Raw genomic sequence first — 24,540 nt, forward strand, 5'->3', positions numbered from 1 at the left:
ATAGTTCTGAACAGTCTTACACAAACTGTGTTAAAGCAACAGGATCAATCATGGGGTAGAGCCAGGATGGATGAGACCAAACCTCTGGTCACCAACTTTATTCTGCTTTGTGGCTGAGACCCCACCAGATTTGAGAATTTCATTCACATAGCAAACTATAGGCCCAGAGAATATTTTGAGCCCTAAAAGTGGCATGGTCATTATGTCATGGGCAGCATATTTCACCTCAAAACCCCCACTCAGTTCTAGATGCCTTGCTACTTGAATCCTTTGTAGGAAATGTTTTGGGTTTAGTAACCAAAAATAGCATGAAGTTAGGGCTCTAGAGGAAAATAATTTTATGTTGTTATAAGTTTAACTTCAGATCTGTGCTATTTTCCCTTTTTTAAAAAAATCAAAATTCCTTAGGGGGGATAGAATGAGAAGTTATTCAGTAGGTATTGAGTTTCAGGTTTGCAAGATGAAAAAGTTCTAGAGATCTGTTGCACAGCAACATTTTTTAAAACATTGAGGGGGTGATGGAATCCACAAATGCCCATTTCCCACTAAAAGGAACCAAGACGCTGGAAACTACTGAATCCATATCTAGGCAGAAATGTATAGATGAGCTTGTAATATCTAATTATATTGGATAACCTACTTTAGGACAGTCACTCCAACCGAAGATGAGTGCAATAGGTTCCCTATTACACAGCTGTAATAAACTTAGTGGCCTAAAATAGTCAAATATATTTTTTTACAGTCCCCAAGCTTAAAAGTCCAAAATCAGTTTCACTGGAGTAAAGTCAAAGTGTCAGGAGAGCTAATCAGCTCTCTGGAACTGAGGGAAGAATTACTTTCCTTGCCTTTCTAGCTCCTGGAGCTGCAATCCTTGCATTCCTCCATCCTCAAAGTCCCATGCTCCCATTTCTACCTCTATCGTCACATTGCCTTTTCCTCTAATCTCCTGGCTTTACTTTATAAAGAACTCTTTGGGTTGCACTGGATAATCCAGTGCATTTGGATAATCCAGTATAACCTCCTCAATTAAAAATCCATTTATAAGGAGAAAGGGCTCAATGGCTTACTGTGGAGGATTGCTGGGGCTTTGGTGGCAAGCATGGTATGATATCATATATTTGTAGGGGTATGAACCTATACCCCTAAAACACATAGTGTTGTAAAGCAACATTACCACAATAAACATGTATATATTTTTAAAGATTTATTTATTTATGCATACAAGAACTGGCCAGAGATGAAGGGGGTTGAGTGGATTCACCAGAGATGGAGTAGGGAGCAGAACAGGCAGATGTACTGACATACACTGCTGAGGGGAGCAGTGGGCAAATCAGGAGAGGTCTGCCACGCCATATGGTTCACCTTCCTGGCTGGGGATCAAACTAGTGTTGCAGTGGCTTCGGATAGCTTCAGAGTGCTGTGCTTTAACCTGTTGTGCCACCAAGGAGAGCCCAAACATTTTTTTTTAAGCCATCAACAAAATCTCTTTTGCTACCTAATATTCACAGCATCAAATGATTGGGACATGAACATCTTGAGAAGTTGTCGTTCAGCCTCCATTTACAGCCTTCATATACAGGACTTGGGCACTGACCATCAATGGATGCTGAGAACACAGAGAGACATTGCATATTTCTTGATGGGCTGAACACTGGTAGCCATTCTCCACCATGATCTTTACTTCCTGCTATACAAATGCTTGTGTAGATTCTTTCAACTATGAATACTATGAATAAAGCTAACTTCGACTAACAATATATTGCACAATGACAATGTATAACTTCCAGGTAGATCATAAAAGACATGTGGCTTCCACCTTGCTCTCCTAGATTAATTGCTCTGGAGAAAGTAAGCACTCCCTAAGGAGAGATCTGTGTGGTGAGAAACTGAGGCCTCCTGCAAAAAAACATCAGTACCAACTTATTAATGATGTGAGTGAGCCTCGTGGGGTATTTCCTCTGCCACAGTCCACCCTTGAGAAGGCACCATCACTAGCTAGTATACTGACTGCAATCTCATTAAATTAAAACTATACAGGATCCATTCACCCAAGTCATTCCTGAATTACTGATCAGCAGACACTATGAAATTTGTTGCTTTACAGTTTCTAAGTTTCAGGGTAATTTGTTACACAACAGTAAGTAACAAATACAAACAACCTCATCTATGATTTGCTTTGTCCAAAATCCTTAAACCCTAAATCTATTAATTCATAGAAAATATAGAAGACAGAGAAACATGTTAAACTATACCTGTGGGATACAATCAGAAAATCCAGACCAGGAGAGATGCAAAGGACAGTTTCTGCAACAATTTGCAGGTTGGAGGAAGAAGTAAAAGAAAATGGAGGGGCATATAGACCAGAAGAATCGCAAAGGCATTTCAACAATGGGTGTGGATAAAATGTCTACTTGGATCTTCATGCAAAAAAAAAAAAAAATGGGGTATTTACAAAACAATTGGAAATTAGAACAGCCTCATTAGTTGATAATACAATTTAGGTATTGTAAATGGCACTACTGTTATATATTTTTTAAGTCCTCGCTTGTAGAATTACAAAATGAAGTATTTCTGACATGCTATGTTTGAGATTTGCTTCCAAGTAAAAGAACAAGTGCCTGAGGTCTAGATCAAAGTGTTGGCCACAAACTGGTAACTGTTGAATCTCATGTTGGCTCAATGCACTTTTCTAATTTTGAATGTTTGAAATTCTCAATAAGCAGCAACAATAAAAGTAGTATTCTGAAAATAGAATACAATTTTAACAAATGTGTACAAGTTAAGACATTTGAAAAAAGAAGGTGGGGGGGGCTCTCACTGGTGGCGCAACAGGTTGAAGTACCAAATTTTGAAGCTCTCCAAAGCCACTGCAGCATGAGTTCGATCCCTGGCCAGAGAGCTGACCCACATGGCACAGCAGACCTCTCCTAATCCTCCCACTTCTTCCTCAGCAGTGTATTCCCTGTTCTGCTCCCCACTGTCTCTGGTGAATCCTCTCACCCACCAGACCTCTGGCCTGTAACCCAGTTCCGTAAGCATAAATAAATAAATAAATAAATATTTAAAAAAAAAAAAACAAGTTGGGCCCTTGCTGGTGATGCAATGACTTAAAACACAGCACAATGAAGCTATCCGAAGCCACTGCAGCATGAGTTCAATCCCCTGCCAGGGAGGTGACCCATATGGTGTATGGTGTAGCAGACCTCTCCGGACCTCTCTGTTCCCCTGAGCAATGTAATTCAGTACGTCTGTCTGTTCTGCTCTCCTCTTGGTCCTTCGTGAATCCTCTCACCCACCGCGTCTCTGGCCTGTATCCCAGGTCTTGTATGCATAAATAAATAAATATTATTTAAAAAAAAGTTAAGACTTTCATTCATACCTAACTACCATCTTATTCACTCTGAAAGCTGAAGTTTTGTCAGTATAATAAAATCTACATTAAGGAAACAGATTCTGATGCACTTATTGTCAAAGAATATCTGATATAATCCAGATGTCATCTGGATCACCCTATGTTCTAAGACTCAAATAAAGCTAACTCAATGGCTTCCCCATATATACTGAGAAAATTACCATCTACGCAGTTTTTCTAAGTTTGGCCTGCTTGAGGTGAGGGTAGTGAAGGGCATGAAGAATTGCATATCAATGTCCACATCTTAACTTGGCCTTCGTTGTTTTTACTGACTTATTTCAGTGATAAATCATCACGTCCTCCTAAGCAATTTTATCCTTTTCCACATCTTGTTCTTACTCTAGACTATACCATCTTTCATATTTAGTCATTTAAGCTTTTTCTTTTCTCTAAAGTACCAAGTCATCTTCTTAATTTATTTTGATCATAACAAAAATAGGTTTTTCACTCCAACTAAAATCAGATACAACATTTTAATGCAAAAATTTGAACTATGGTTTTCTTGGTGGTGGGTGGTAACAGACTCATGAACCTTTACCACTTCACCATAGTGTTGTAAACCAGTATTACCTCAAAAAAAAAAAAAAAGAAAGAAATAGACTGACGTGGCCACACAACCAATGCTCTCTTGACGTGGTCTGGGCATTGGGGAGACTCCCAAAGAAGATGAGGGGTTTTTCTAAACCTCCAAAGAAGATGAAACCCTGAGAGTCTCCACAGCAATGCCTGCTGAAACTTCCTCATTTGTTCTTGGTTAATAATAGTCTAAAATTGGTTATATGATTGGCCTGTCTAAATTAACTTGGTTAAAGTACTAATTGGCATAATATATAACAGAAATTAACATTGCAAGAGACTAGGAAAAACAGGTTGTGGCTCTAAAGACAATGAGAAACAAAATTGTGCTAAGCTAACTGTGGCGGGTGACTGGAATCTCACCTGGGAGGTGTGCTTGCAGCATAAGTAGATTTTCTGGTGTGCACTAAAGGTCAGCACTTCGCAGGTGACATGGAGGTTAGATACCCTTAGCCTAGACCAGACTAAGATAGACAATGATTATAGGAGTTAGATAATAATGATTAAGTTGCAATAGTAGTACTTCTAAGAAAACAATATATTAGTAATATTCTTAAGAAACATGATTTTTAGAACAATAGGATACAGGGAAAAGAATCTGTGTTAGGGAGTTAGTAAGGTAGTTAAACATTACCAAATGTCCCAGGTGATTGATTATGCTGGGAAATGAGGTACATTTAGAAGCCTCGATTGTTTGTTTTTTTCTTAAAATGACCAAGCAAGTTTCTTCCTAGGATGAGGTCATGGGGGTCTCTAAGTGATTATGAAAAATACCTAAAAATTATTTTTACTTTGTTTCAATGCTTTTGTTAATGTAATCTCACTGCCTGCTTTAACATATAAATAAAGACCCTCTGAGATGTTCAGTAGGAGACATTTGCACCAGCTAGAGTGTCAGTGTCTGCCTCATTGCTCATTTCGCCGACGCTGCCTCCTCCTTCGGGAAAAATACCCCTGACCGACCATCTGTCAGTGCTGGCCTTTGACATCTGGCACAGTCTCCAACAATAGACTAAGTAGTACTCAGCACATAAGGAAAGCAGTCCTTGGGAAAATTTTTCAAATGTTAATGCTATTTTTTTCCAGGAGTGGAATTAAGAGTGATATTTTTGCTTCTAATACCATACTCATTTGGTCAGAGTAACTAACTTTCAAAAAAAAATTATTTAGGGGCCTCCCTGGTGGCATAATGGATTAGGGTGCAGCACTGCATAATAGCAGCAGACACTTCAGTGTTGAGTTCAATCCCTGCCCGGTAGGTGACCCACATGGCATCACAGACCTCTCCTGTCTCGCCTGCTGCTCTCCTCCACAGTTATTTCATCCATCTGCCTGTTCTGCTCCCCACTCTGTTTCTGGTGAATGCTCTCACCAACCCTGCACCTCTGGCCTGTACCCCAGTTCTTGTATGCATAAATAAATAATTTTTTTCTTTTTAAGATTTATTTATGAATACAGAACTGGGGTACAGGCCAGAGGTGTGGGAGATTAGAGAATTCATCTAAGACAGAGTGGAGAGAACAGGCAAGTTGACTGAAATATACTGCTGAGGGGCGCAGCAGGCAGGTCAGGAGAGGTCTACCATGCCATGTGGGTCAGCTCCCTAGCCGGAGATCAAACTCATGCTGCAGTGGCTTCGGAGAGCTTCACAGGGCTGCACTTTAACCCACTGTGCCACCACAGAGCCCATGGAGTAACTTTTTATAGGAAACATTTGTTAGGAGAGCAACAACTATCTACCTAGCTGACAGGACAGAGCAAGCAGGCAGAGACGGCAGCCTGTGGACAAAGATGACATTAATTTGGTTATCCTTGAGACCTAGAGCAGTGCTGTACGAGGATTACAAGCTGGCAGGTCTAGAATAGTGAATTTTTCTAAGCTAAGCTATCTCCTAAAAGTTTCTAGCAGCGTCAGATATGATCTTTCCCTAAGAACTAGTGATGTCCCTCCTCTTCCCCATTAACCTTCCTCATACACCAGCAGGCCCTAGTTTAATCATTGTGAAAGTCAGTAGGGCAGTTTCCTACAAACCAGGTGCTTTGTTTCTAGTTATAACTCTAGAAATTATGGCAGGACTTGTACATTTTAGGCACTTATTAAGTATCTACTGATCTAAATAGCATAATTTGAGGTCTTCACAAGAAGCAACTCTGATTTTATAATTAGAGGTAAAAGTTTCAAAATGCCTATACTTAGCAAAATTAGCACATATTGCTATTTTATCAAAGCTACTGTTCATCCATTTAGTAATATGATTTTCCCTATCTGATCTTGTGCACCAAGGTAGGCTAGTACCATCTGTCCCTACAAAGGGTTTGCTGAAGTCACTAGTATTTAAGTCATCATTTTACCCTATAGATTAATACATTGGACTATGCATGGAGATCCTTATTATGAGTAACTATGCCAGAGGGGATAGAACGCTTCCCATAACTTGTGAGTTCTTAAAAATAGTTTGTAATATGGGTTAATATCTACCTACTTAGAAAAATAACATTCCTATTTATTTCTAACATTGATGACCAAATGAGGCATTTTATTATATAAAATTATCTATGGCTATCAGTATGTTCATGTACATTTACATTTTTTTAAAAACAAATGGCAGACTATTCACCTTGTCTTCCAAACATAACTTATTTTATTATAAAGGTATATAATTCTCTGAGAATTGAAAGTTCTGTTTTATACAATTCCAAATCCTTTTAAACAATCAGTCACTACCAGAAAACAAAGGTAAAGGCAACATTATTATACATTGGAACTTAAATCACATCTAAACACAAACATAAAAACAGACTCATTTCTCATCTTTAAGCTGTTTGTTTTCACTGGATTCTTCCAAATCAAAGGTAAATGGTTTGTCATAACCCATTAGGTGGTTATAGTCTTCAGGATTAGCAAAAAGCACTGGGTTAACTAATAATGATTTTGTTTTAGCATAAAATGTGGTAAATATATGTGTGCTGTCTGGTATCTTAACATCATTCTGGTGAAACACTGTACTTGTTTCTGAAAGCACAACATTATAAGTAATGGCTTTATACGTGTCTGTTGTGGCCTCATGATATAGCCGAATAACATAGCCTTTTGTAACAAAGTGAAGCAGTGCTGGCGTAATCACTGTAAAGCTTCCAATGATGCCATAAAATAAGACTTGCAAAGGCAGACTTCCAAATATAATATTATTTTGTGCAAAGATGTATGGCAGAAATGCAAGGCTGATCAAACTGGTAGAGTAAGAGAAACATTTCACACCTAGAGAGGAAAAAAAATGAGATGATTAATGTTTTACAAAAGAAACCAGCCTATCCAATGGAATCTTCCATCTTTTATTATAACATATCATCAAAATAACAACAAACTCAACACAAATATAATACATTCCCAGTTTTTTTAAGCACTTTACATATTTTATTCATGAAATCTACTGCAAAAGTGCTTTAAGATAGATAATTATCATCAACCCCCATTTAAGAGATGAGAAAAATACCTAACAATGTCACATAGCTAAAAGGTGACAGTGCTGAGACTCAAAATCCCAGGAATTTGTCCCTAGAGTTCATGCTGTTGGCCATTATCCTTACTGCCTCTCCAAGTGAGAGGTATTATGCATCTTGACTTCAAGTTATACTACAAAGCAACAGTAATCAAAACACTGTGTATGAGGCTAAAAAACACACAGACAATGGGATCCATCACATAGAACTGAGACCTCCAGAATAAACCCACACTTATATGGACAGTTAATTTATAGCAAAGGAGTCAAGAACGGCAAGACAAAATTCTCGTCAACAAACAGTGCTGGAAAAACTGGACAGTCATATGCAGAAAAATGAAACACATCATGCTCTCATATTGTATACAAAATTAAATTCAAAATAGACAGAAGACTTGGGTGTACGACTAGAAACCATATAAGACATATAAGGAAACATAGGCAAACCATTCTGTAACTTTGGTTTCAGTGATGTCTCTGGGAAGTGAACTCCAATGGCAAAGGAAACATATGCAAAAGTCAACAAATGGGACTATATCAAACTTAAAATCTTCTATACAATAAATGAAACAATCATTAAAGCAAAGACACCCTACTGAATGGGAGAAAATATTTGTATATCACACATATGACTAGAGACTACTACCTACAATCTACAAAGAACTCATATATCTCAACAAAGTAAAAAAATAAGCCAATTAAAAAACATGCAGAAGAGGGCCCTCCCTGGTGGTGCAGTAGGTTAAAGCACAGCACTAAGAAGCTAAAGCCACTTCTACATGAGTTCGATCCCCTGGAGGTGATCCACATAGCTTGGCAGCCCTCTCCTGACCCGCCCACTGCTCCCCTCAGCAGTGTACTTTGTTGGCTCTGCCTGTTCTGCTCCCCATCCTGTCTCTGGTGAACCCTCTCACCACCCCTGCACCTCTGACCTGTGCCCCAGTTCTATATGCATAAATAAATAAATCTTTAAAATTTAAAAAAAAATGTGCATTAGAGATAAACAGACACTTCTGTAAGGCATAAAGAAGGTCAATAAGTGGAGTGGGGAATGGAATCAAAAACAGTGAAGGGAAGGAAATGCACTGGACTATGGTGATGGCACACGGGTGATTTGGTGATGCAAAGCCCACAGGGATTATAACTGAGATGGGAAAACTCACAAAATGATGTAAAAATAAACTATTACATTATTTTAAAAAGAAAAAAAAAAAGGTCGACAGGTACATGAAAAACTGCTCACACTTATCACCAGGGAAAATGCACATCAAAACCACAATATCTCCTATCTATAAGAAAGTCCATATCAAAAAGTCCCAAAATTGAAGGGCATGTATAATAAAAACTTTATCTCTATTAAGGAAATAAAGAAGACCAAAAGAAATGGAAAGATATCCCATGCTTATAGGTAGGAAGAAATCACATTATTAAATTGGTCATTTTTCCCAAAGCAATTTACAGATTAAACACAATACCAATCAAAATATCAATGACTTTTTGGGGGGAGGGAATTAAAACAATTAGCAAATTTATAGGGAACCACAAAAGGCCCAATAGCTAAAACAACCATGAGAGAAAAGAAGAAAAGTGGAAGCATCACACTTCTAATTTCAAATAATATTACACAGCAACAGTAGTAAGAGCAAATGGTATAATAACAAAACTCAGACTAATGGAACAAACTGAAAGCCGAATAATAAACCCACATAAATATGGACAGCTAATTTTCAACAAAGGAATTTAAGACCACAAGGACAAAGATAATCTTTTTAATAAATATTGCTAGAAAGTACAGATAGACACATGCAAAAAAATAATAATAAAGCAAGCCCCTATTTAACTCCATACATGAAAAATCTACTAAAAACAGATTAAATATTTGGTTTGGATTTTTATTACAGATCTAAAGCTCTTTCAATTTTATACTGATTAAATCAGTACTGCAGTATTTGATTAAAAAAAACAGATTAGGCCCTCCCTGGTGGCGCAGCAGGTTAAAGCACAGACTGAGAATCTAAAGCCACTTCCGCATGAGTTCGATTCCCGCCTGCCCCGGAGGTGACCACATGGCGTGGCAGACCTCTCCTGACCCGCCCGCTGCTCCCCTCAGCAGTGTACTTCCTCGTCGATCTGCCTGTTCCGCTCCCCACTCTGTCTCTGGTGAGTCCTCTCACCGCCCCTGAGCCTCTGGTCTGTACCCCAGTTCTGTATGCACAAATAAATAAATCTTAAAAAAAAAAAAAACAGATTAAATATTTGGACATAAGAACCCAAACCATAAGTTACTTGAAAGAAAATATAGGAAAACACTATAGGACATCTACTACAAAGGTGTATTTGAGAACACAACCCCAGCATCAAGGGAAACAAAAGCAAAAATAACAAATGGGACTATATCAAACTCAAAAGCTTTTGCACCTCAAAGAAACCATCACAGAGTCAGAAAGGCAATGACAGAATGGGAAAAAAATATTTGCATACCATACATCTGAAAAGGAATTAATCTCCAAAATTTACAAATCATTTACACAACCCAACAACAAAGAAACAATAACCCAATTAAAATATGGACAAAGCTGGAGGAAAAAGAAAAATATCAGATGGTCCCAAAACCATACAAGGGGTCAGAGGGGAAAAAAAGACAAAACCAGCAGGCAAACTATAAATCAGAGACATTCAGCAATGGAGGAGGAGGGTTCAAAACAGGAGAGGAAAGAGCTACAAGAGACTATGGTGATAGTTCACAGGTAGCTAAGTGGTAGTAATTTTATGGGGATTACACCCAAGAAGGGAAGTCAAGAATGTGTTTCACAGTTAAAAGGAAAAAAACATTAAATGTCCTTATTTCTGATTATCCACCAAATACTGTTCAGGCCAGATTCCCACTGTACCACAACATGGATGGAACTGGCATGGATTAAAATGTACCAAAATTAACAATGATATAAAAAGTTTATGAAAACTAAATACATACAATATTGACAAAGGACCCCAATAGGCATTTCTCTAAAGAAGGCATTCAGATAGCCTACGGACATGAAAAAATATTCAACATCACCTATTAAAAAAGAAATGCATTTTTAAACTATTGAAATACCACCTCAGCACTATTGAGAATGATCCATACATAAAATAACTGAATTAAGAAATGTTGGTAAGGTTGCAGTTCATAAAGGAACTCTCATCCAGTGTTGGTAGGATGAAAGCTGTACAGCCCTTGTGGAAAACAGTATGGAGATGTCTCAAGAAAATAAAAATGGAAATTTGATGAAGCAATACTGCTATTTGAGTCTCTATCCAAATAGTGCGAAAAACTTAACATCAAAGGATGTGCCTACACGTATATACATAGGAGCACTGCTTACAACTGCTAAATCATGGAATCAGCCCAAGTGTCCTTCAACAGATGAGTAAGATAAACTATGGAACATCTTCCATGGAATATTACACAGCTGTGAAGAAAGATAACATTTAGTACAAAAATCAATAGATCTCGAGGTGATTATGTCAAGTGAAATCAGCCAAAAAGTGGAAGAAAGATTTCAAATGGTTTCATTCATCTGCACCCTCAAAACAATTATATGCACACAACAGAAGAAATAAAAATTTGAATTCTGTAAAATAAGAATATAGTGGTTACCAGAGAGAATAGGAGAAAGCACAAAGGGAATGGGGTATGGAGGCAGATGAGGTATAGATAAAGGTGTCGTGGTGGAGGACAAAAAAATACCGGGAGGGAGGGGGACCAGAAATAACAAGGGCTATGCAGGGTATAGAGAAAAAGAAACACTTTTGATGGGAATGTGAACTATTTGGTTTACATGGAGGTTTACATTGGTTTATATGGACATTTTAAAAACATTAAAAATAGATGTACCGGGCCCTCCCTGGTGGCACAGATTGGATCACAGCACTACGAAGCTATAGCAGCTACTAAAAATAAAGCAGGGGTTCGATCCTCAGCCAGAGAGGTTACCCAAACAGCATGGCAGATCTCTCCTGAACCTCCCACTGCTCCCCTCAGCAGTGTACTTCAGTTATCTGCCTGTTCTGCTCCCAACTGTCTCTGGTGAATCCTCTCACCTCCCACACACCTCTGGCCTGTACCCCAGTTCTGTATGCATAAATAAACCTTTTAAAAAAAAAATCAATGTACCATATGATGCAGCAATCCCTCTCTGAGTATGTATATACATAACAAAAATACTAATTCAAAGGAATATATGCATCTCTTTTTTCAGTGCAGCACTATTTATAATAGCCAAGTTATGGAAACAACTTAAGTGTCCAAAGACAAATGATTGGATAGAGAAGATGTAGTAACATATACACAATGGAATACTTCTCAACTGTAAAAAGATGTGAGATCTTACCATGTACAACATGGATTGAACCGGCAGGAATTACTTAAAGCAAAAAAAAAGTCAGGAGAAAATACTGGATGATTTCACTGTTATGTGGAATAGAACAGAAGAAAAAAAAAAACCCACAAAGGAATTGATAAAACTAAACAGGGTTGGGGGTAAAGGGGGAGCCCTAGAAATGAGACTGCAGAATTGAGGCTACTAGAGAAGGAGGTAAAGTAGGGATGGTAACACAAGGATCTATGGTCTTGGATGCTTGGAGATAGGGATGGGGATGGGGTGGGATCATACATCTGAGGTGTGAACCTATTTGTCTAAATCATATCCAGTGCTGTGAACCAATGCTGCCTCAATATAGGAGAAAAAGAAAAATAAATTTAAAATTATAATCTAATTTTCAGTGGGTCTTGAATTAAGAGGTATTAAAATAACATCATATATGCTAAGAACATGTTCCACAATTAAAAGAACAATAATTAAATACCCTCATTTCTGATTACCCACCACGTACTGTTCGGGCCAGATTCCCAGTGTAAATTAGCCTTCCATCTTCTGATTTCTCAAGTTGTGTATGTAAGCATTGAATACATCTTTCCCAAGACACAGGAATCTGTCAGAACAGGGTACAATAACGTGAGTTCATTAAAAAACTGCATTTTTAGACCAATTTTTAAGTTTTGTTTGTTTTAAAATATGTGAAAAGTAAAAGAGAACTGGTCACATGAGGTAACTTCTGAATTCTCCCAAAATAATCTAGAGTTAAAGAAATCCAACTGACTAACAAACAAGCCAACAAGTATGGAGTTCGAATTTGAAGATCCAAGTTTACATTCCAACTGTAAAGCTTTTTTTTTTTATTACATAAACTGTGACCTTGAACAGGTAAATATCATTCAGTGTAAAAAAAAAATCATTCAGTGGGATAGGTTCTTTTATTCCACTTTCAGAACACCACTCTAATTTGACTGTCATAAAGATTTAGATGCACTGGCTTTTAAAAAAATAACCAAGATTAATACAATAATGTAAGCAAAGTCAGATTGCTTAAGGTCCAGACTATTTTTAATAGTAAAATATTTATACTATAGAATTTTTTTTAAAAAAAAAAACAACTTCCGTCCAACCCTTTACACCCCTTATTCTCCTTAGAAAAATTTTTCCTTGAAGGCCTACATCAAACACCATAAGTTTCCCCAAAGTCTGAAAATGAATCACAGTGCATACACTCCAAAATGTAAAAGGCATGCCTAATTCCTTTATCCTGGAACTTAAATTCCAAGTTTCTTCAGGTTTCAGGGAGGTTTGCTAATACGGGTATTTTATAAGGCAGGCTTAGAAAGCCACTTATTTTGGCTGAAACGAGAGACTGACCGTTGCCTTCTTCCAGGGAGCAACGGAATTCCTAAAAACAGAGCCATCTGATTAAAAAATATAACCAACCCAGTCAGTCGTCAAGCTATCTGGGTTCTCTCTTTCATTCGGTCTTAAGGAGCTGCAACTACCTTCTTTGCAAGTTAACCTTTCCAAATGCAGCTCAGGAGAGAGCAAATAAACAGTCATCATAAACCCGCAGGTCTTCCAACCGCCTGGAAAGTGCTTGAAACCGAACAGAAAATAACCACTTTCAATGCGCCCCGACCGCGGAGCTGAGAGCCCCGGGCCCCCGGGCAGGTCCCGAGCCGAGGCCTGCTCCGCCTCTGACCCCGCGAGTCCCGCCGTCCTCGGAGCCAAGCACAGAGCTGCTTCCGCCCAGAGCACTAGGCAGACGGGGGAGGACGATCGAAGAGCCGCTGGGGATCCCTGGACCCCACGCAAGCCCACCATCCACCCTCCCTCCGGCCCTACAGCCTCAGGACAGCCGACCTGCGATCGCACGCGAGGCGAGAGAGGCGGCGCGACTCTCCACACCCGGGAGCTTCCGCCGCCCACCAGCCCCGGGGAGCCCCGGCAGGAGGCCGCCCGCGAGGAGGCCGCCCGCGGGCCCCGGAGCGCGGCGGCCGCCCACAGCACAGTCCTCTTTCCGCCGAGCGCCAGAAGCATCATGCTGCGCCGCAGAGGTGGAGACGGACCGCACCACGGCGGCAGTCGGGAACCCAGAGCCTGGTTCCTCACCCCGCCGCGGCCAGGACTAGCTGCGCGCACTCCGCCCCCTAGAGGCCCGGAGCGCCGTCCAGCCGATTGGCCGCCTGCGACAGCGCGCACTTTGCGTCCCCAGCCCCCTCCTTCCACACCGTGCCTGTGCCTGAGCCTGTACCGAGAGCTCTGAAACCCCCACACCTGCCCTCCTTGGGGACTGGGGTGATCTGCAAACATCCAGCCGATACCTGTGTTTGGCATCTAGCGATTTGAAGAATTTGGGAGCCCTCCTTTTCACAGGTTCTAATGGTAAGCAGGGGAAACAAATCAGCTGGGAGGCTGCAACTTGAACCGCCTTCCTCAGGGTGACTTAAATCCTTCCTCCCTCCTCGACACAGATATGCCCACGTACACATGCGCACACCCCTTGTGCAGGTGTCTACAACCAGGCACTTACCTGTGCCTCACACCCACACACCTACATTTTTTTTTAAGGACTCATGTCTTTTTTATTATTATTATTAAATATAATAGTTTATTTTTACATCATTTTGTACATTTTTTTTATCTCAATTGTAATCCCCTTCGGTTTCCCACCACCAAGTCACCCGTGTGCCATCACCATAGTCCTGTGCACTCCCCTCCCCCCCCATCCCATTCCCCACTCCACCCCCACAAAATGTCTCTGGTATATGACTTTTCATTATTATTTTCTCACCTGATCCATTATACTCCTGCTATGAGCGAAACCATCCGGAATTTTTCTTTTTCTTTCTGGCTTATCTCACGAAGCATGATCTTTCCAGCTCCATCCAAGTTGCTGCAAAAGACATGTGTTTCTTTTCTTTTTTTTTTTTTTTTTGCTGAGTAATATTCCATTGTGTATATGTACTACACCTTTTTAATCCAGTCATCTGCTTTTGGGCATTTGGGCTACTTCCATGTCTTTCCAATTGTAAATAAAGCAGCAATAAATATGGGGGTGCAGGTGTCTTTTTGAATCAGTGTTTTTGTGTCTTTTGGGTAGGTACCTAGGAGTGGGATTGCTGGGTCGTAGGGAAGCTCCATGTTAAGTAGTTTGAGGAATCTCCAACAATTTTCCATAGTGGTTGTACTAGTTTGCATTCCCACCAGCAGTGCAGGAGAGTTTCTTTTTCTCCACATCCTCACCAGCATTTGTTGTTGCTAGTTGTTTTAAGATGTGCCATTCTCACAGGGTCACAGGGGTGAGGTGGTATATCATTGTGGTTTTAATTTGCATCTCCCTTATTACAAGTGATGTTGAACATTTTTTCATGTTTGTTGGCCATCTGCATTTCCTCTTTGGAGAAGTACACGCCTTCTACATTGACAAGACCAAGGCCACAGGTGATCCCCACAGAGGCTAGTGCGCAAAGAAAGCCTGTTTAAATCACTTACCCTACACCCTGTCTTTCCCATCCCTGAGTTGGCTTCTTTATGATGATTTGGAAGGGGAGAGGGGAGAGCTATACCGGGAACAAACCTGGAAACCCGGATTAGATCTTTCATTCTCCTGAGTGTCATTTTCTAGCCCCCCACCCTCAAGTATGTTCCTTTGCAGAAAATGATTTGTCTTGGAACAGAATGGATAATGCTTTATACAATTTGAACAAAAATGAATGTTAATTTAGTTTAACCACTCAGTTGGTAGAAATTAAATGGAACTCGTTCATATATTGATGCTTAACAAATTTGTCTTCAGCAATTATTCACATCCATACACACATTCATTCATGACATGTTAAAGAGGTGTTCAGTGCCAAGATGAAGTTAGCAAGAAATACAACAGATACTGGATAAAATTGCTACTCCACAGTGCTCAGTTAATAGGAAACACCTAAAAGCAAGCAAAAGGATAGCTGTAATAAAATTGAGATTTATTAATTTACAAAATGATATAGAAGTCTGAAAGATAGTTTGGTTAATTTGGCCTCAGAATATCTAAAAGGCTTGAATTCAGATTTAGCAGAGTCTTGGAAGATGAGCATTCAATTAGTGAAGTAATTAATAATTAGTGAATTACTTCTTCAGAATTGTTTTTGACTAATTAATAATTAGTGAATTACTTCTTCAGAATTGTTTCTGACTTGCATAGGAAATTTTTAAAGATCCATCAGAATAATTAGAGAATTTAAATGGTGTGACTTAGTAAATTAAAAAGAAAGCAATAACTTTCTAAGAGTATACAATTAGGCAAGAAAAGGTAAAAGCTTAGTTGGGTGAGAGGCCAAACTCCAAAAAATTAACAAATATTTCAGATAATAGACATCTAACATGGAAGCAGAATAAAGCCAATCTGAGAGGATTTGGACTTCAAGTTGTAGCTTCTAAGTCTTCTCCAGATTTTAGCAATTGCCATAGGAGGCTCTGTTTGAAGTAGGCTTTCCCCTCTTGGAGCTGAAATAGTAAGGAAGACCCCCAATCTGTGGAACTGTTTACTACCAACTGCATTTTATGTTATATTAGTGTAATTTGGATTCCTCCTCCCCATGAATTATATTGTAATTATACACAGTTCATTTAAACAGTAAGTGAAAGTTAGCACATTGAGAGCCAAACCATATATCTTCCTTATATCCAAGGTTAGTAATTCCCTAGATAGCCTTAGAAGGATACCCTCTCAGTTGCACTAGAAAGGAAAATAACAATTTCCCATGGGTGAAGTCAAGCATGTTAGATCCTGCAGTTTACTAACAGTGTCCTTTCTAGTCTCCCAACCTCATTTAAATGTCCACAGAGGCAAATTAAAATGCTGTAGTTTATTTGAGTAAAATGGATAATGTTAAACTAGAAGTGGATAGTGTCACTCCACTGACAGAAGTTAAAAGCAAGGTTTTGTTAGAGATGTGGAAAAAAAAAAAACAAGGAAATTATTTAACAGATTATAGTTTAAGCAGTTGCATTATTGGGAAAGACTACAAAGCATTAGAGCAGTCATATCAAATGACCTCAACAATATGCTAAGAGAACCTGAAGTGGATAAAAGACCTAGACATAAGAACAGAAACCATTAAATACCTGGAAGCAAAGATGGGTCAAACATTAGACGACATACACTTCAATGACATCTTTAAAGATACAGCCCCCAATGCAACGATAGTGAAGCCAAGGATAAATACATGGGACTACATCAAATTAAAGAGCTTCTGTACAGCAAAAGAGATATTACAAAAGACAAACAGATAGATATCCCACTGACTGGCAAAAAAATTTTCTGATACAAAACTAGTGATAAAGGATTGATCACAAAGATATATACAGAGCTGATGAAACTCAACAAAAATAAACAACCCCATCAAAAAATGGACAGAAGAGCTAAAAAGACACTTCTCCAAAGAGGAAATGCAGCTGACCAATAAGCATATGAAAAAATATTCAACATCACTTGTAATAAGGGAGATGCAAATTGAAACCACAATGAGATACCACCTCACCCCAGTGAGAATGGCACATCTTAAAACATTACTAGCAACAACAAATGCTGGTGAGGATGTGGTGAAAAAGGAACTCTCCTGTACTGCTGGTGGGAATGCAAACTAGTACAACCACTATGGAAAACTGTTTGGAGGTTCCTCAGACTGCTAAACATAGAGCTTCCATATGACCCAGCAATCCCACTCCTAGGTATCTACCCAAAAGACACAAAAACACTGATTCAAAAAGACACCTGCACCCCCATGTTTATTGCTGCTTTATTTACAATTGGAAAGACAAGGAAGTAGCCCAAATGCCCAAAAGCAGATGACTAGATTAAAAAGGTGTGGTACATATACACAATGGAATACTACTCAGCAACAACAACAAAAAAAATAAACACATGCCTTTTGTAGCAACATGGACGGAGCTGGAAAAGATCATGCTTCGTGAAATAAGCCAGAAAGAAAAGGAAAAATGGTTTCACTCATAGCAGAAGTATAACGGACCAGGGGAGAAAATAATAATAATAATGAACAACTATTTACCAGAGAAATTTTATGGGGGTGAAGTGGGGAATGGGATCAAAAACAGTGGAGGGAGAGCAATGCACTGGACAATGGTGATGGCACATGGGTGATTTGGTGATGGGAAGCCCAAGGGGATTACAACTGAGGTGGAAAAATGCACAAAATGATGTAAAAATAAACTACTATATTATTTTTTTAAAATGTCTTGTCACCAAATACAATACTTATATTATCTGAGAAGTTCCATTTAAAGACAGGAGCTGAACCTATTCCCCGAAGTTCTATAAAGCATTGTTAACCAATGTTATTTCAATAAAGAAAAATAATTAAAGATGGGCTGGTAGCAAAGTTGAAAACGGTCATGTCTTGTAGAAGACATGCATTATAACTTATTTTACTTAGCTGTCTTTCCTTTTCATACACCAGCCCCTTTCCTTCCTTTAAGGTGAACGAAAAGACCAAATGGCATGCTGCAAATTTAAAAGAAAAAGAATGGTAAAGATAGTCTATTAGTAAAACCTTCAATAATTGCTGGATTAAAGCAAGTGCTAGAAGAACCTTTCCAGAAAATAATTTGTCAACAGAATATTAAAATCTTTTTTTAATAAAACATTCATATAAAAAAATCAGAAACATGGTCAAAGACTTCTATGAGATACTAACGCAGCATTACTAAAATGATTCTAAAATGGAAATAACGTAAATGTCCAACATAAAGGAATACAAGTGAATCTGTGAGCCACTTAGGAGAATTTAGTTCTATACAGCCATTAAAAAGGATGCTTGGGGCCCTCCCTGGTGGCACAGCCGGTTAAAGCACAGCACTGAGAAGCTAAAGCCACTTCACCATGAGTTCGATTCCCGCCTGCCCCGGAGGAGACCACATGGCGTGGCAGACCTCTCCTGACCCACCTGCTGCTCCCGTCAGCAGTGTACTTCGTAGATCTGCCTGTTCTGCTCCCCACTCTGTCTCTGGTGAAGCCTCTCACCGCCCCTGAGCCTCTGGCCTGTACCCCAGTTCTGTATGCACAAATAAATAAATCTTTAAAAAAAGAAAAAAAAAAGGATGCTTGGACCCTCCCTGGTGCACAGCGGGTTAAAGCATCGATCTGCCTGTTCTCTGGTGAATCCTCTCTGGCATGTACCCCAGTTCTGTATGTATAAATAAATAAATCTTAAAAAAAAAAAAAAAGGATGCTAGTTGAGCACTTAGATATAAAGGTATGGTTATTTAGGTTACTAAAGTTGGGAAATAATTAATACATAGAACCATGTGCACGCCTTTGTATTATATAAGTGCAAAGAAGAAAACAAACTTCAATTAGTATACTATATATGCAGCCGGGGTATCATCACCTAGAAATTCTATCATTTTCAAAGCAACTATAACATAGTGAGCCTTTACACGGTGCTAATGCCATAAGACAAAAGGAGAGGCCCGTAAATTAAGAATTGAAATGTGACCACACCCTCTTCTTACCCCCTAGGTTTTCATTCTTGAGATTATTTCTCAAGAAGCAGTACCCTTTTATCTGTCAAGAAAACAAAACTCCTTTCAAATAAGTCATTAACTTGTTCAACAAACCTTGACAACTTCAGTGTTTTACTTTTTTGTGGACGTTTTACACAATGTTTAGTTGAGCAATTTGCAATGTTAAATGTATTGGTCCTACATTTCCTTTGTACGAAGTTCTGAAAACAGTGAATTTTATTTGGCTGTTTCAATCTTCCAATAAGGATGCATGAACTTCACCTTTAAAGCAAGTAGAAAGGACAGACGGATCAAGAGAAAGAGGAGGAAGTAGGGGTGTAGGGGCAGAGGAGGTAGAGAGTAATAAAGATGTTCTCAGAGACCAGCAAAGGCGGCGGACGCCGGGAATTTCTGTGAATGAACTCAGAACACAGCCGAGCCGGGCAACTGGGCTTTGGAAGGTGGGGGAAGGCTCCAGAGTGGGGGCGTGGTCAACTTTCTGTTAACATTGAATATAACCGGAAGAGAGGAAATGAGACCAGCCAATAGCTCGAGCCGTTGGGACGCTTTGCAACCGGATACAAACTTTTCACAAAAGGACAGATGCTATTTCATAAAAAGAACGATCTTGTTAACATAAAAACTGCCCTCCAAAAGGACAGATGCTATTTCATAAAAAGCACGACCTTGTTAACATAAAAACTGCCCTCCTACTCTTCGCCCTTTCCTCAGCAGAAAATCTTACAACATCCAGGATTACCCCCAAATGACAGGCACGGGCGCTCCCTAAAATGACCAAATCTTAACATCTCCCTTCCTCCAACCCCACTCCCAAACGTGAGAAACTACAAGTCCCAAGATGCGGTCCCGTCACAGTCACACCGACTGTGCCAGCGGGAGAAACTACAAATCCCAAGATGCACTGCCCTCTTCCCCGGCGCTTTTTGGAGACTGCTGTCCCAGCGGAAATCTGATTAGCGTCTATTTTGCATGCTGGGATCCTAAAACCCAAAATCGGATTGGTTGAGATTTGTGACTGACCCGCCTAGCCAGTCTTGTTGTAGGGTGAAAAAAGGGAGGGGGTTGTTACGCACTTCCTCCGGGTCAAATAAAGCGACTACGCCTCCCCGCCTCAGCCAAGTACTGATCTCCCGCGCGTCGCAGAAATTGTCTGTGACCCGGCGGAAGTGATTTTCCAACTGCCCCGGAACCCTCCGCGGCAGGCTGCTGGGGGTGGGGGGGCGGCCCTGGAGAAGGGGCTGTGCCGGTGCGCGGGGACCGGGTGCTGTGACTGCGGTGGCTGTGAAGCTGACTAGTGAGTCTCGGACTGGGATGGGAACGGACTTCAAGTCCCCGTAGACGACGGAGCATCGGACTGGGAGCGCTTGCAATCCGACTCCCCACCCCTTCGCTTTTGGGCGGGGAAGGAACGGAAGCTTTCAAGCTCCCGGGGCCTCCTCTGCTCCTGGTTTGGGGGAGGGGAGCAGAGGGCGTCGGGACCTCCCCGGGCGCTGCTGGGTGGGCTAGGAAGTGGGTGGGAGAGGGGGGTGGCGGCTGGCGACCCTGGGATTTCCCTACTGAGTGTGGGGAGAGTAGAGTTAGGGCCGTGGCAGCTCTATCGCTTTTCTTTTATTTCCCCGAATGCATTTAGAGTTCTTTTCTCGGAGTCTCCCTAGTCACTTAAGAGGGTCCTCGCCTACGCTCTTTTCAACTGCGGAGCCTGAAGAACTTTACCTACCTCCTGGGTAACTTGTTGGGTGATGTCTGCCGAACCCCTTTGGGGCTTTCATGCATCTACCTCGCAGTGGTCTGAAAGGAGGTGTCTAGCGTCAATTACTGTGGCCACTGAGTTTTCTATGGAACTAAAATCTGTTTAGGCATATATGGCTGTCGAACTCATGTCCTTCATGTGATCATTTCTGCTGTGCCTTGCCATCAGCATAGAAAACGAAGATCTTTATATAGGGTTTTAAAATCTCATTTTCAACCTGCCAGATTTGCTTCTTGGTCCCCATATAGTAGTTTCACTTTCTGCTTAATGGTCACTTAAAATTGCCCATTATGTTGAAACATCACAGTCGGATTCACTCTGGAAATAAAATGGCCGAGAAACACCTATGGTTCTACACATCGTGGACATTTATTAAGTGACTATTGTCAGTGATGACTCGTTTTTAATTAAATTTTAAATGGTTAGCCCTTTTTTTAAGTATGAGATCTAATAACAATACCAATCAAAAATGTACAATTTGTTGCAAAGGGAAAATGTGTTTCATCACCACATGCAATTCTGTATATTAGGAGGTAAAATTAGTCAGAAGTTATAATCAGCTTTATAGACCAAGTAGTAATTATTTAGTTCGTTAAATAAGAATTTCGCTTGAGACTTGGGGAATGATTTTTCAATAATAGGAAATACAGAAAATGTTTTACGTTTCCCCTGATAATGTGTTAATCTATCTTAGTTAACCTGTTATAAATGTTTACTGTTTCATTATTAAGTGAATCGGAAGCCTATCCAATGATGCCTGAAATTTCAAGCCGTGGAGTTTGAGAAAACAATAGTATCATACATTCAAATTTTGTTGAACATTTGCTATAGCACTATATACTAAGCCTGCCCTCATGGAACTTGGAGAAAGAGATAAGAATATGTAATAAGTAATCAAATATAGCTTAAGGTAGTGATAAATGTCAAAAAAATATAGCAAGATTAGAGTCACTGAATTAGAGTGATTAGAATGTGAACTATCTGGCTTTGATAGTTTGAAAGGCAGTCTACCTCTAGGGTTGTTTTTACTGGATAAGTTGAATAATGCAGAAGATATGAGGCAAGAGCTTCTAGCATGGCAGTAAGTACAAATGCAGAGACCTTAAAAGAGGTGATGAACTTGACCTGTTAAATACTGAGAAAGCTCTTATAGTTAGAGCTTAGTGAAGGGTAGTGGGTGATGAGTCAGAGTGGTTAGACTAAGATGGAGTTTTATGGATCTTTTCTTTCTATGAGAAGCCATTAGAGAATTTCATTAAAAAAATAACTTGATTTATCCTTTAGATGACTGGTTGTTGGGTGGTGAAAAGACCAAGATGTAGGAAAGTGGAAAACCAGCTTTTAAGGAAGCTCAGTAGTACAGTTGAGATATCTGAGCTTGAACTAAAGGTGTAGAATTGCAAAAAAGTAAGAAGTTGTAAGTTGTGAGAAGCTGCTTGATTTGGAATATAATTTGAAGGTGGTGCCAAGTGATTGTTGCTTTCACGCCTGGGACAAAATTTTTTAAAGAATGAGCTGTTTTCCTGAATATCTGGGTCAACAGTGCAGTTTCTTCATTGGGAGATGAAGAAACAAGTTTTATCACTTAATCTCTCTAGGTCTTGAGAACGAAATTCAGATATGACCAGTGACTTTTGTTACTAATGTGCATCCTTCTGACTTTGCTCATACTGTTTACTTTGCTGGTTCACCCTCTCTTCCAGTTTGGCTTGTAAAAACATCTCCATTTATTGACACCCAGATCAGAAGCCCCTTTTATGGCTCTTCATTTAACAGATTTATAGTCTCAGGTTTACTTTTTTGGAGGATTACTAAATTTCTGCCCTCCTCCCACTACAAGCATGTCCAAGATTTGGTTTATTGTTAAGAGGTTAATCTAGCAGGAAATGATTCTAAATTATGGTATCTTTAGGGGGGAGATAGCTTAATTTCAGAAAAACCCCAAGTGTTTTAATGTTCTTATATAAGTTACATACCTTTAAATGCCCAGTGTTCCATTTAGTTTTCATGAGGGGTTATCAAGACTAATGTTTTCATCACTTTAGAAAGTTGCCTCAACACTTTTACTAAATTACTCCGCCAGTAGCAATCACTAATCTATCACCATAGATCCCTTTTGCCTGTTCTGGAATTTAATATAAATGGTGTGCTTTTTTGTTTGACTTTTCGGTCACTATACTATTTCTAATATTCATCTGCCTATTTTGATTACCCCTTTTTTTTAGTACTTCTGTATAAATAAATCATAACACATGTGTTCATTCAATTGTGATGGACAGTTGGGTAAGATTCCCTTTATATGTAAACTGCTTGAAAGCATTTGTTTTTGTGTGTGTGTACAAATTATTTCTTGGATAAATGCTTAGAAATAGAATTTCTGGATCATAAATTAGAAGTATGCTTTGGAAACTGCCAAACAATTTTCAAAAAATGGTTATGATATTTTATATTCCCATAAGCAATACATGAAAGTTGTTTATTCCTTTTCTTTCCAGCACTTGTTAAGGCCTTTTAACTTTAGCACTTTTGAATCTTGCCCGGTTTTTAATTGATTTTTTTATAATTGATTTCCAGTGATTTACTCTGAATTCAAATTCTTTGTCCTATACATTGTGAATATTTTCTCCAAGTTTGTGGCTTGTCTTCAGTTTCTTCATGGTATTTTTTTTAATATATATAATAGTTTATTTTTACATCTTTTTGTGCATTTTTCCATCTCATTTGCAATCCACTTGGGCTTCCCATCACCAAATCAACCATGTGCCATCCCCATAGTCCAGTGCATTTCCCTCCCCCTGCTGTTTTTGATCCCATTCCCCATTCCACTCCCGCAAAATGTCTCTGGTATATAGCTGTTCATCATTATCATTATTTTCTGTTCTGTTCATTATCAGCCTGTAAGAGAAACCATCCGGTATTTTTCCTTTTCTTTCTGTTGTATTTCACTAGCATGATCTTTTCCAGTTCCATCCATGTTGCTGCAAAAGACATGTGTTTTGTTTTTTTGGTTCCTGAGTAATATTCCATTGTCAGTATATACCATATCTTTTTAATCCAGTCATCCATTTTTGGGCATTTGGGCTACTTCCATGTCTTTCCAATTGTGAATAAAGCAGCAATAAATATGGGGGTGCAGGTGTCTTTTTTAAATCAGTGTTTTTGTGTCTTAGGTAGATAACCTAGGAGTGGGATTGCTGGGTCGTACGTAGGGAAGCTCCATGTTTAGCATTTTGAGGAACCTCCAAACAGTTTTCCATAGTGGTTACACTAAGTTTGCATTCCCACCAGCAGTGCAAGAGAGTTCCTTTTTTCTACATCCTTGCCAACATTTGTTGTTGCTAGTTGTTTGAAGATGTGCCATTCTCACTGGGGTGGGGTGGCATCTCATTGTAGTTTTAATTTGCC

General features: G+C 39.4%; 2 protein-coding genes across 2 annotated transcripts in view; one reads left to right on the forward strand and one right to left on the reverse strand.

Annotated features, from left to right (window-relative positions):
* Window positions 1-6,618: 6,618 nt before the first annotated feature.
* TMEM70 (transmembrane protein 70) lies at window positions 6,619-13,991 on the reverse strand. Its single transcript, XM_004680024.2, has 3 exons — window positions 13,716-13,991; window positions 12,357-12,462; window positions 6,619-7,247 (listed from the first exon to the last, which is right to left on the reverse strand). Exons 1-3 carry the CDS (start codon window positions 13,893-13,895, stop codon window positions 6,790-6,792), a joined length of 744 nt encoding a protein of 247 aa, XP_004680081.2. The 5' UTR covers window positions 13,896-13,991; the 3' UTR covers window positions 6,619-6,789.
* Window positions 13,992-20,501: 6,510 nt separating this feature from the next.
* The window catches only part of TCEB1 (transcription elongation factor B (SIII), polypeptide 1 (15kDa, elongin C)), a 19,129-nt gene continuing 15,090 nt past the window's right edge, over window positions 20,502-24,540 (forward strand). The window contains exon 1 of the mRNA XM_004679793.2: window positions 20,502-20,679. The gene's annotated coding sequence lies outside the window, so the exon portion shown is untranslated. The remainder of the gene's footprint in view (window positions 20,680-24,540) is intronic.

The sequence above is a fragment of the Condylura cristata genome, unplaced genomic scaffold (genome assembly GCF_000260355.1).
Source record: "Condylura cristata isolate star-nosed mole 26May11 unplaced genomic scaffold, ConCri1.0 scaffold00009, whole genome shotgun sequence".
NCBI classification, from domain to species: domain Eukaryota; kingdom Metazoa; phylum Chordata; class Mammalia; order Eulipotyphla; family Talpidae; genus Condylura; species Condylura cristata.